Below are 13,252 nucleotides of genomic sequence, written 5' to 3' on the forward strand. Positions count from 1 at the left end.
CTATCCCACTCCTTAGTAATAATTTCAGATAGTCTTTTAGGTATAGGAAAAACGTCAGTACTTGTTGGTACAGCAAAATATTTATCCAACCTACACATTTTCTCGGGTATTGCAACTGTGTTACAATCATTCAGGGCCGCTAACACCTCCCCTAGTAAAACACGGAGGTTTTCCAGCTTAAATTTAAAAATTTGAAATATCTGAATCCAATCTGTTTGGATCAGAACCGTCAGCCGCAGAATGAAGCTCTCCGTCCTCATGTTCTGCAAGTTGTGACGCAGTATCTGACATGGCCCTAACATTATCAGCGCACTCTGTTCTCACTCCAGAATGATCACGCTTGCCCCTTAGTTCTGGTAATTTAGCCAAAACCTCAGTCATAACAGTAGCCATATCTTGTAATGTTATTTGTAATGGCCGCCCAGATGTACTTGGCGTCGCCATATCGCGCACGTCCCGAGCGGGAGATGCAGGTACTGTCACGTGAGGCGAGTTAGTCGGCATAACTCTCCCCTCGTTGTTTGGTGAAATTTGTTCAATTTGTACAGATTGACTTTTATTTAATGTAGCATCAATACAGTTAGTACATAAATTTCTATTGGGCTCCACCTTGGCTTTAGTACAAATAGTACAGGTCTCATCTTCTGAATCAGACATGTTTAACAAACTAGCAAATAAACTTGCAATTTGGAAATACTATACAAGTAAAATACTATGAAAAACGAACTGTGCTTGAAAAGCACTGAATATATATAACAGATGAAATCAATCAGCTTTGTAAAACAAAATGCAACTTAGTAAAGGCTTGTACCCAGTAGCAAGAAATAACTAACCCTGAGGCATAAAAAAGTTAAAGAATAAACGTTTTTTTATCACAGTCAACTACAATCTTACAGCTCTGTTAGATTACTTCCCTCAAATTAGCTTTGAAGATCCCTGGGTTCTGTAGAGATAAACCGGAACATGCAGGAAAAAACAATGAGCTTTTGACTGAAATTTTTGATGCGTAGCAAAAGCGCCAAAAAAGGTCCCACCCCCTCACACACAACAGTGAGAGAGATTAAAAACTGTCATAATTAGATCCAGCAACTGCCAAGTGGAAAAATAGTGCCCAAACATTTTATTCACCCAGTACCTCAGAAAATGAAAACGATTTTACATTACAGCAAAAACGTTTAACATAATTAAGAATTATTAAAAAGCCTGTTGTATTTCTATTAGGCTAAAATCTTATATACACAGTGTAATTCCAGTGAAGTACCATTCCCCAGAATACTAAAATGTAAATTATACATACATGATATAATGTCGGTATGGCAGGATTTTCTCAGCAATTCCATTGTTAGAAAATAAAAACTGCTACATACCTTTTTGCAGAATAAACTGCCCGCTGTCCCCTGATCTGTAGTTTACCTCTCCTCAGATGGCCGAGAAACAGCAATATGATCTTAACAACTCCGGCTAAAATCATAGTAAAAACTCTGGTAGATTCTTCTTCAAACTCTACCAGAGAAGGAATAACACACTCCGGTGCTATTAAAAATAACAAACTTTTGATTGAAGAAATAAACTAAATAAAATCACCATAGTCCTCTCACACATCCTATCTAGTCGTTGGGTGCAAGAGAATGACTGGGGGTGACGTAGAGGGGAGGGGCTATATGCAACTCTGCTGGGTGAATCCTCTTGCACTTCCTGTTGGGGAGGAGTAATATCCCAGAAGTAATGATGACCCGTGGACTGATCACACTTAACAGAAGAAACAGACAGCTATGCATAACTGTTAGGCTCATTGAATAATATGGGCAAACACATTTAGTGAAACAATACATAAGTATATATTTTTCTGCCCAATGCCAACTCATCGTTAAAATGAAAACCTTGTTGTAAACCGCAAACTGCAGCCTCTTATCGATGAGTCTATGAAATGGCACCTTAAGCGACAGCAGTGTTCAAATAAATGTAAAGCCAGGGTGAACCAAATTACTCTCTTATCCCGCTCTCACCCAATGTACTTTCTCTGTAGCACAATTGTAGGTGGAGGGAACCAGGTTTGTACAAAACATAACAAATGTAAGAGTCACATTTTTGTCAGAAGACTTAGGGACCCGGACTACTCCATCTTGTTGGAACTGGCTCCACCTAATGAGTCCCATTTATAACCTCCATCTCAGGATTGGCAGGCCTCTGGTGACTTCAATTCCTCTGACCCTGCTATATGCTACCCAGTGACTGGTTAGAATAGTGCAGAAGCTAAAACACATTTGGCCTTTAAAAAAATAAAAAAAAATAAACAAACATACTCAATAGGAGGTAATAGTGGACTGGTCTAGCATTAAAAAAATTCTTTTTTTTTTATCTTCCATGCAGACCATTTTGTAAAGCAATCCTTTAAAAGGGACAGTCAACACTAAAATTGCTAATGTTTAAAAAGATAGACAACGCCTTTACTACCCATTCCCCAGCTCTGCACAACCAACATTGTTATATTAATATACTTTAAAAAATTGAAAGAGAGTTCATTTCCGAAAGTTGATGAAGTAAAAAGGTACTTTATTAATGATCCATAGTAAAACACATGCAAGAAAAAGACAAAATGGGTTTTACGCATTTCGGCAGGAGCCGTAAAACCATATGAATACGGCTCCTGACGAAACGCGTAAAACCTGTTTGACAAGGCGTTCTTTCCCCCTTCATTTCCGTTTGTGAATCTACCTGCAAGTTGCAGTTCTTTGTTCCCGGCAAACCTCCGTTTACAGACCCGGTACAGCTATGATCAGACTAACAAGCACCTCTGCAGATTGGCTCAAACCACACCCACATGATCATTCCCGTCTTTGGTGTTGGAGGAGATACGCACAAGGAAGTGCACCGGAAGATTACAGCGCTGCAGAGCCTAGTCACATACGGATGCATGTGTGTTTGTCTTACAGGCTGCGGTAGGAAGCGCCTCCGGTCCACGTAACCAAGAGAGTCAGGTGAGCAGGAGTCTCAAGGGCTCCGATACGTTTCAGTGGATGCTCACCGAATAAGGATCGTTGGACGTGGGCGAGTGGTTTACTAATGTTATAAGAGCCTCAACTGTGAAATGAACTGCTTTCTGCTCATTATATTGTACTGAAGGAGGAAAAGAGCGATTATTCATGGGAGGTTGCTGCTGATGTACAATACATTTTTTATGGCTGGACTCTTTTGGTTGTGTTAATCCTGAACTCTTTTTTTACATTAATATACTTTATAACATTTAAAACTCTAAATTTCTGCCTGTCTCTAAGCCACTAAATACCGCCTCGTCACATGCTTTGTATTAGTTTTGCACAACAGGGGAGTGCTAGTTCATGTGAGCAATATAGATAACATTGTGATCACCCCAGTGGCTTGTGGCAGACACTGCACTAATTGGCTAAAATGCAAGTCAATAGATAATAAATATAAAGTCATGTGATCAGGGGGCTGTCAGAAGATGCTTAGATGCAAGGTAATCACAGAGATAAAAAGTATATTAATATAACTTTGTTGGTTATGCAAAACTGGGGAATGGGATTATCTGTCTTTGAAACAAAACAAATTCTATTGTAGACTGTCCCTTTAATTGCTGATTTATACTTTGAATACATAAAAGAAAAAGACAGTAGCACCCCTTTAATTTGCTGTTTGGGCACCAGCCATGTGTTTACTCACAATGTCACACAAATATCTTTTTTTTAGCCAATGCTTCATAAAACAGACAACAAAAAGTAAACCTTACTGTGTGGCTTTAACTATGTCCCAGGTACTGTAATCTTCTGCTTCATTGGAGTGATGTGCAGGGTCTTTGTCTTCTCGCAAATTGCTGTGTTGCCCCTGAAGATGATGGTGGCTATGCTGGTGGCTGTGCCCATGGGGCAGTTTACACTGTGCAACAAAAAAACAGCAATCACAAACCTTATAGTGTACTGTACATGCAATTGTAAATAACTTTCCATTATCTATTATTGTTTTCTTCACATAGTATCCCTTGTTAAAGAGTAAACCTATGTAGGCTTATAGGACCTCAGGAGCGTGCAAGTAAATGTTAACACTATGGCTCCAGTGTATACAGCAATATTTGTAGCAATGCTATACACCGTCTATAATACAGCTAAACCATGTAAGTGTAAAGGGAGTTAAATGACAAAACTGACAGTGCACGGGTGCTTTACAATTTTAAATACAGGCATTTTTGCAATATACTTTTATTAGCAAAAATTCTTCTAGTAAAAGTTTTTCAGCGGCATACACACATATGCTGTTAAGGCCTGTGCACCAGTATTCAACCTCAGAGAGCAGGCAGTTTGGTGAATTGTGCCTGTGTATCATACAACAAGCTACTACTGACTCTCTGAGAAGGTGTTCTGTTTGAATAAGTGTGCACAGGCCCTCACAGCATATTGGCATATGCCACTGAAAAACTAATAACTTATACTAGAAATTTTTTTGCTAATGAAAGTATATTACAAAAATGTTTCTATTTAAAGTGATAGTATATAATACTGATGTACAAATGTAAACTACAGCCTATTTACTGTACATCTACACTGCTATGTTATTAATATGATTTTCTTCCTTATAAATTATAAAAAACAGAATTTATGTTTACCTGATAAATTACTTTCTCCAACGGTGTGTCCGGTCCACGGCGTCATCCTTACTTGTGGGATATTCTCTTCCCCAACAGGAAATGGCAAAGAGCCAGCAAAGCTGGTCACATGATCCCTCCTAGGCTCCGCCTACCCCAGTCATTCGACCGACGTTAAGGAGGAATATTTGCATAGGAGAAACCATATGATACCGTGGTGACTGTAGTTAAAGAAAATAAATTATCAGACCTGATTAAAAAACCAGGGCGGGCCGTGGACCGGACACACCGTTGGAGAAAGTAATTTATCAGGTAAACATAAATTCTGTTTTCTCCAACATAGGTGTGTCCGGTCCACGGCGTCATCCTTACTTGTGGGAACCAATACCAAAGCTTTAGGACACGGATGAAGGGAGGGAGCAAATCAGGTCACCTAAATGGAAGGCACCACGGCTTGCAAAACCTTTCTCCCAAAAATAGCCTCAGAAGAAGCAAAAGTATCAAACTTGTAAAATTTGGTAAAAGTGTGCAGTGAAGACCAAGTCGCTGCCCTACATATCTGATCAACAGAAGCCTCGTTCTTGAAGGCCCATGTGGAAGCCACAGCCCTAGTGGAAGGAGCTGTGATCCTCTCAGGAGGCTGCCGTCCGGCAGTCTCGTAAGCCAATCTGAAGATGCTTTTAATCCAAAAAGAGAGAGAGGTAGAAGTTGCTTTTTGACCTCTCCTTTTACCAGAATAAACAACAAACAAGGAAGATGTTTGTCTAAAATCCTTTGTAGCATCTAAATAGAATTTTAGAGCGCGAACAACATCTAAATTGTGCAACAAACGTTCCTTCTTCGAAACTGGTTTCGGACACAGAGAAGGCACGACTATCTCCTGGTTAATGTTTTTGTTAGAAACAACTTTTGGAAGAAAACCAGGTTAGTACGTAAAACCACCTTATCAGCATGGAACACCAGATAAGGAGGAGAACACTGCAGAGCAGATAATTCTGAAACTCTTCTAGTAGAAGAAATTGCAACCAAAAACAAAACTTTCCAAGATAATAACTTAATATCAACGGAATGTAAGGGTTCAAACGGAACCCCCTGAAGAACTGAAAGAACTAAGTTGAGACTCCAAGGAGGAGTCAAAGGTTTGTAAACAGGCTTGATTCTAAACAGAGCCTGAACAAAGGCTTGAACATCTGGCACAGTTGCCAGCTTTTTGTGAAGTAACACAGACAAGGCAGAAATCTGTCCCATCAAGGAACTTGCAGATAATCCTATTTCCAATCCTTCTCGAAGGAAGGATAGACTCTTAGGAATCTTAACCTTGTCCCAAGGGAATCCTTTAGATTCACACCAACAGATATATTTTTTCCAAATTTTGTGGTAAATTTTTCTAGTTACAGGCTTTCTGGCCTGAACAAGAGTATCAATAACAGAATCTGAGAACCCTCGCTTTGATAAGATCAAGCGTTCAATCTCCAAGCAGTCAGCTGGAGTGGGACCAGATTCGGATGTTCGAACGGACCTTGAACAAGAAGGTCTCGTCTCAAAGGTAGCTTCCATGGTGGAGCCGATGACATATTCACCAGATCTGCATACCAAGTCCTGCGTGGCCACGCAGGAGCTATCAAGATCACCGACGCCCTCTCCTGATTGATCCTGGCTACCAGCCTGGGGATGAGAGGAAACGGCGGGAATACATAGGCTAGTTAGAAGGTCCAAGGTGCTACTAGTGCATCTACTAGAGTCGCCTTGGGATCCCTGGATCTGGACCCGTAGCAAGGAACCTTGAAGTTCTGAAGAGAGGCCATCAGATCCATGTCTGGAATGCCCCACAGTTGAGTGATATGGGTAAAGATTTCCGGATGGAGATCCCACTCCCCCGGATGCAATGTCTGACGACTCAGAAAATCCGCTTCCCAATTTTCCACTCCTGGGATGTGGATTGCAGATAGGTGGCAGGAGCGAGTCTCCGCCCATTGAATAATTCTGGTCACTTCTTCCATCGCCAGGGAACTCCCTGATGGTTGATGTACGCAACAGTCGTCATGTTGTCTGATTGAAACCGTATGAACTTGGCCCTCGCTAGCTGAGGTCAAGCCTTGAGAGCATTGAATATCGCTCTCAGTTCCAGAATATTTATCGGTAGAAGAGATTCTTCCCGAGACCAAAGACCCTGAGCTTTCAGGGATCCCCAGACCGCGCCCCAGCCCATCAGACTGGCGTCGGTCGTGACAATGACCCACTCTGGTCTGCGGGAGGTCACCCCTTGTGACAGGTTGTCCAGGGACAGCCACCAACGGAGTGAGTCTCTGGTCCTCTGATTTACTTGTATCTTCGGAGACAAGTCTGTATAGTCCCCATTCCACTGACTGAGCATACACAGTTGTAATGGTCTTAGATGAATGCGCGCAAAAGGAACTATGTCCATTGCCGCTACCATCAAACCTATCACTTCCATGCACTGCGCTATGGAAGGAAGAGGAACGGAATGAAGTATCCGACAAGAGTGTAGAAGTTTTGTTTTTCTGGTCTCTGTCAGAAAAATCCTCATTTCTAAGAAGTCTATTATTGTTCCCAAGAAGGGAACTCTTGTCGACGGAGATAGAGAACTCTTTCCACGTTCACTTTCCATCCGTGAGATCTGAGAAAGGCCAGGACTATGTCCGTGTGAGCCTTTGCTTGAGGAAGGGACGACGCTTGAATCAGAATGTCGTCCAAGTAAGGTACTACAGCAATGCCCCTTGGTCTTAGCACCGCCAGAAGGGACCCTAGTACCTTTGAGAAAATCCTTGGAGCAGTGGCTAATCCGAAAGGAAGCGCCACGAACTGGTAATGCTTGTCCAGGAATGCGAACCTTAGGAACCGATGATGTTCCTTGTGGACAGGAATATGTAGATACGCATCCTTTAAATCCACCGTGGTCAAGAATTGACCTTCCTGGATGGAAGGATTGTTCGAATGGTTTCCATTTTGGACGATGGAACCTTGAGAAACTTGTTTAGGATCTTGAGATCTAAGATTGGTCTGAACACAATCTATCTGGTAGTTCAGACATGTTAAACAGGCATAAACTTGATAACAAAGCACAAAAAACGTTTTAAAATAAAACCGTTACTGTCACTTTAAATTTTAAACTGAACACACTTTATTACTGCAATTGCGAAAAAGTATGAAGGAATTGTTCAAAATTCACCAAAATTTCACCACAGTGTCTTAAAGCCTTAAAAGTATTGCACACCAAATTTGGAAGCTTTAACCCTTAAAATAACGGAACCGGAGCCGTTTTTATATTTAACCCCTTTACAGTCCCTGGAATCTGCTTTGCTGAGACCCAACCAAGCCCAAAGGGGAATACGATACCAAATGATGCCTTCAGAAAGACTTTTCTATGTATCAGAGCTCCACACACATGCAGCTGCATGCCATGCTGTTCTCAAAAACAAGTGCGCCATACCGGCGCGAAAATGAGGCTCTGACTATGATTAGGGAAAGCCCCTATAGAATAAAGTGTCTAAAACAGTGCCTGCCGATATTATTTTACAAAAAATACCCAGATTAAATGATTCCTCAAGGCTAAATATGTGTAAATATGATCGATTTAGCCCAGAAAATGTCTACAGTCTTAATAAACCCTTGTGAAGCCCTTATTTACTCTCTGAATAAAAATGGCTTACCGGATCCCATAGGGAAAATGACAGCTTCCAGCATTACATCGTCTTGTTAGAATGTGTCATACCTCAAGCAGCAAAAGACTGCTCACTGTTCCCCCAACTGAAGTTAATTCCTCTCAACAGTCCTGTGTAGAACAGCCATGGATTTTAGTAACGGTTGCTAAAATCATTTTCCTCATACAAACAGAAATCTTCATCACTTTTCTGTTTCAGAGTAAATAGTACATACCAGCACTATTTTAAAATAACAAACTCTTGATTGAATAATAAAAACTACAGTTAAACACTAAAAAACTCTAAGCCATCTCCGTGGAGATGTTGCCTGTACAACGGCAAAGAGAATGACTGGGGTAGGCGGAGCCTAGGAGGGATCATGTGACCAGCTTTGCTGGCTCTTTGCCATTTCCTGTTGGGGAAGAGAATATCCCACAAGTAAGGATGACGCCGTGGACCGGACACACCTATGTTGGAGAAACAATAAATATTATTCTTGTATTGTAATGTATCATTGCCCCCTTGAAATTATTATTTTATGTAGAGATCTGTCCCACCTAATCTCAACATAGACTGTAATGTGCGCTCCTGAAAACTGGAAATTCTGCACACGTGCACAGCCTCTATACACAGTCTAAGGAATGCTACTGACAAGACCCGGGGCTAATAAGTGTATGTGTTTTCTGATGTCATGTCCCCACTAGAAAAAAAGCATCGAGAACCAGAACTGGATGAGCAGTGAAAGGGAAAGTGCGAAACAGGAAAATTATTTGTTGTACTGATTTGCATATTAAAAAGCACACAATATTTACTGAGATTAATAGAACACAATTCAAACTTTAGGAACATACAGAACACAAAACTTTATCATCACTTTAAAATGTAATTGCACATTTCAGTTTTGACCCATCTATCCTTTTAATTGTACTGTCTCTTTAAAAGGACATTAAACACCTTGGTTTCTTGGGTGAAAACTATCATTATCATTGCACTAACACGTATCCAACAATTACAGCATTTTGGAGTCTTAGCCGAGACTGAGGGATGGGGGCGTGTCAAACCATGTAATAGTGTGAGTCATCAATCAATTCATCAGGTAAGCAGGTATGAAGCGAAGACCAAGTCGCAGCCTTACAAATCTGTTCAACAGAAGCATCATTTTTAAAAGCCCATGTGGAAGCCACCGCTCTAGTAGAGTGAGCTGTAATTCTTTCAGGAGGCTGCTGTCCAGCAGTCTCGTATGACAAACGGATGATGCTTTTCAGCCAAAAAGAAAGAGAGGTAGCCGTAGCTTTTTGATCTCTACGTTTTCCAGAATAGACAACAAACAAAGAAGATGTTTGACGGAAATCTTTGGTTGCTTGCAAGTAAAACTTCAAAGCACGAACCACGTCCAAGTTTTGCAACAGACGCTCCTTCTTAGAGGAAGGATTAGGACACAGAGAAGGAACAACAATTTCCTGATTAATATTCTTATTAGTAACAACCTTAGGAAGGAATCCAGGTTTGGTACGCAAAACCACCTTATCAGCATGGAAAACAAGATAAGGCGAGTCGCATTGCAATGCAGATAGTTCAGAAAATCTTTGAGCCGAAGAGAAACAAATAAAAACAGAACTTTCCAAGATAGAAGCTTAATATCTATGGAATGCATAGGTTCAAACCGAACCCCTTGAAGAACCTTAAGAACTAAATGCAAACTCCATGGCGAAGCAACAGGCTTATACACAGGCTTGATTCTAACTAAAGCCTGACAGAACGACTGAACGTCTGGAACATCTGCCAGACGCTTGTGCAGTAAAATTGATAAAGCAGATATCTGTCCCTTTAAGGAACTAGCTGATAGCCCCTTCTCCAATCCTTCTTGGAGAAAGGACAAAATCCTAGGAATCCTGATCTTACTCCATGAGTAACCTTTGGATTCACACCAATAAAGATATTTACGCCATATCTTATGATAAATATTCCTAGTGACAGGCTTTCGAGCCTGAATCAAGGTATATATGACCGACTCAGAGAATCGGTTCAATCTCCAGGCAGTCAGCCGCAGAGAAACTAGATTTGGATGCTGGAACGGACCTTGAATGAGAAGGTCCTGTCTCAGTAGCAGAGTCCATGGTGGTAGAGATGACATGTCCACCAGGTCTGCATACCAAGTCCTGCGTGGCCACGCAGGTGCTATCAAAATCACTGAAGCTCTCTCCTGTTTGATTCTGGCAATCAAACTAGGAAGGAGAGGAAATGGTGGAAACACATAAGCCAGATTGAACGACCAAGGTACTGCTAGAGCATCTATCAGTACTGCTTGAGGATCCATCCATCAGAATATTTTTCATGTCTACCGAATCAATCAGAATTCCCAGGAATGGGGGATAAGTGAACTCTTTTTTTACGTTCACCTTCCACCCGTGAGATCTTAGAAAAGCCAACACGATGTCCATGTGAGATTTGGCTAGTTGGTAAGTTGACGCCTGAATTAAGATATCGTCCAGATAAGGCGCCACTGCTATGCCCCGCGGCCTTAGAACCGCCAGAAGGGACCCTAGCACCTTTGTGAAAATTCTGGGAGCTGTGGCCAACCCGAAAGGGAAGAGCCACAAACTGGTAATGCTTTCCCAGAAAGGCGAACCTGAGGAACTTGTGATGATCTTTGTGGATAGGGATGTGCAGATACGCGTCCTTTAAATCCACGGTGGTCATATATTGACCCTCCTGGATCATTGGTAAAATAGTCAGAATGGTCTCCATCTTGAAGGATGGGACTCTGAGGATTTTGTTTAGGATCTTGAGATCTAAAATTGGTCTGAAGGTTCCCTCTTTTTTGGGAACCACAAATAGATTTGAGTAAAACCCCTGCCCCTGTTCTGTTTTTGGAACTGGGCAGATTACTCCCATGGTATATAGGTTTTCTACATAGCGTAAGAACGCCCCTCTTTTTTTGTCTGGTTTACAGACAATTGAGAAAGATGGAATCTCCCCCTTGGAGGAGAATCTTTGAAGTCTAGAAGATACCCCTGGGTCACGATTTCTAAAGCCCAGGAGTCCTGAACATCTCTTGCCCAAGCCTGAGCAAAGAGAGAAAGTCTGCCCCCTACTAGATCCGGTCCCGGATTAGGGGCTGCCCCTTCATGCTGTCTTGGTGGCAGAAGCAGGCTTCTTGGCCTGTTTACCTTTGTCCCAAGTCTGGTTAGGTCTCCAGACTGACTTGGATTGAGCAAAATTCCCCTCTTGCTTTGCAGCAGGGGAGGAGGTAGAGGGACCACCTTTGAAGTTTCGAAAGGAACGAAAATTATTTTGTTTGGTCCTCATCTTATTTGTCTTATCCTGAGGAAGGGCATGGCCTTTTCCTCCAGTGATGTTTGAAATGATCTCTTTCAGTTAGGGCCCAAATAGGGTCTTACCCTTGAAAGGGATGGCTAAAAGCTTAGATTTTGATGACACGTCCGCAGACCAGGACTTAAGCCATAACGCTCTATGCGCTAAAATGGCAAAACCTGAATTCTTTGCCACTAATTTAGCCAGTTGAAAAGCAGCATCAGTAATGAAAGAATTAGCTAGCTTGAGAGCCCTAATTCTATCCAGAATATCATCTAATGGGGTCTCAACCTGAAGAGCCTCGAACCAAAAACGCAGCTGCAGTAGTTAAAGGAACAATGCACGCTATAGGTTGCAGAAGAAAACCCTGATGAATAAATATTTTCTTTAGAAGACCCTCTAATTTTTTTATCCATAGGATATTTGAAAGCACAACTGTCCTCAATACGTATAGTTGTACGCTTAGCTAGGGTAGAAATAGCTCCCTCAACCTTAGGGACAGTCTGCCACGAATCCCGAATGGTGTCTGATATGGGAAACATTTTCTGAAAAGTAGGAGGGGGAGAAAAGGGAATACCTGGTCTATCCCACTCCTTTGTAACAATGTCCGAAATCCTCTTAGGGACCAGAAAAACATTAGTGTAAGTAGGAACCTCTAGATATCTATCCATTTTACACAATTTCTCTGGTGGAATTACAATAGGGTCACAATCATCCAGAGTCGCTAAAACCTCCCTGAGTAACAAGCGGAGGTGTTCTAGCTTAAATTTAAAAGCCGTCATATCCGAGTCTGAGGGAACATCTTTCCTGAATCAGAAATCTCTCCCTCAGACAGCAATTCCCTCACCCCCAACTCAGAACATTGTGAGGGTACATCGGAGATGGCTAATAAAGCGTCAGAGGGCTCAGCATTTACTCTCACACCAGACCTACTGCGCTTCCCCTGCAACCCAGGCAGCTTAGATAAAACCTCTGTGAGGGTAGTATTCATAACTGAGGCCATATCTTGCAGAGTGAAAGAATTAGACACACTAGAAGTACTTGGCGTCGCTTGTGCGGGCGTTAATGGTTGTGACACTTGGGGAGAATTAGATGGCATAACCTGATTCCCTTCTGACTGAGAATCATCCTGCGACATACTTTTATCAGCTAAAATATGTTCTTTGAAATTTATTGCCCTTTCAGTGCATGAAAGACACATTTTAAGTGGGGGTTCCACAATGGCTTCTAAACACATTTCACATTGGCTTTCCTCAATGTCAGACATGTTGAACAGGCTAGTAATAACCATAAACAGGCTTGAAAATACTTTATTTAGAGAAAAAAAAATAACAATCTTCAAAAACTGTACTGAGCCTTTAAGAGAAAAAAAGCATACACGTTTTGCAAAACTGCTTTACAATCATCCAATTGTTTCAATTTTTTGATATAAGATTCAACTTATGCAGCTAAGTTTGCCCCCCAAGGAAAGGAACACTTAACCCTTACAGAAAAAAACTGGATGAATAATAAACTTTTAAATCCGGAAAAAACACCCCCTGCACCTCGCCACAGCCCTGCTGTGGCGCCTACCTGCACTCAGGGATACGGAAAACAGGGTTAGAAGCTTCGATTTGGCCAAAAACTCTCACCAGGTCCCACCGGAGTTGGAGCTTGCTGCTTGCCTTGCAAATACAAC

General features: G+C 41.7%; 1 protein-coding gene across 2 annotated transcripts in view; it reads right to left on the reverse strand.

The window, feature by feature from the left end:
- The window catches only part of ZDHHC13 (zinc finger DHHC-type palmitoyltransferase 13), a 101,936-nt gene that overhangs the window by 36,880 nt on the left and 51,804 nt on the right, over nucleotides 1-13,252 (reverse strand). For both annotated transcript variants that reach the window (XM_053720367.1, XM_053720368.1), the window contains exon 2: nucleotides 3,749-3,894. In XM_053720367.1, the coding sequence (XP_053576342.1) occupies nucleotides 3,749-3,894 (146 nt within the window). The remainder of the gene's footprint in view (nucleotides 1-3,748; nucleotides 3,895-13,252) is intronic.

Source organism: Bombina bombina, chromosome 7 (genome assembly GCF_027579735.1).
Source record: "Bombina bombina isolate aBomBom1 chromosome 7, aBomBom1.pri, whole genome shotgun sequence".
Lineage (NCBI taxonomy): Eukaryota > Metazoa > Chordata > Amphibia > Anura > Bombinatoridae > Bombina > Bombina bombina.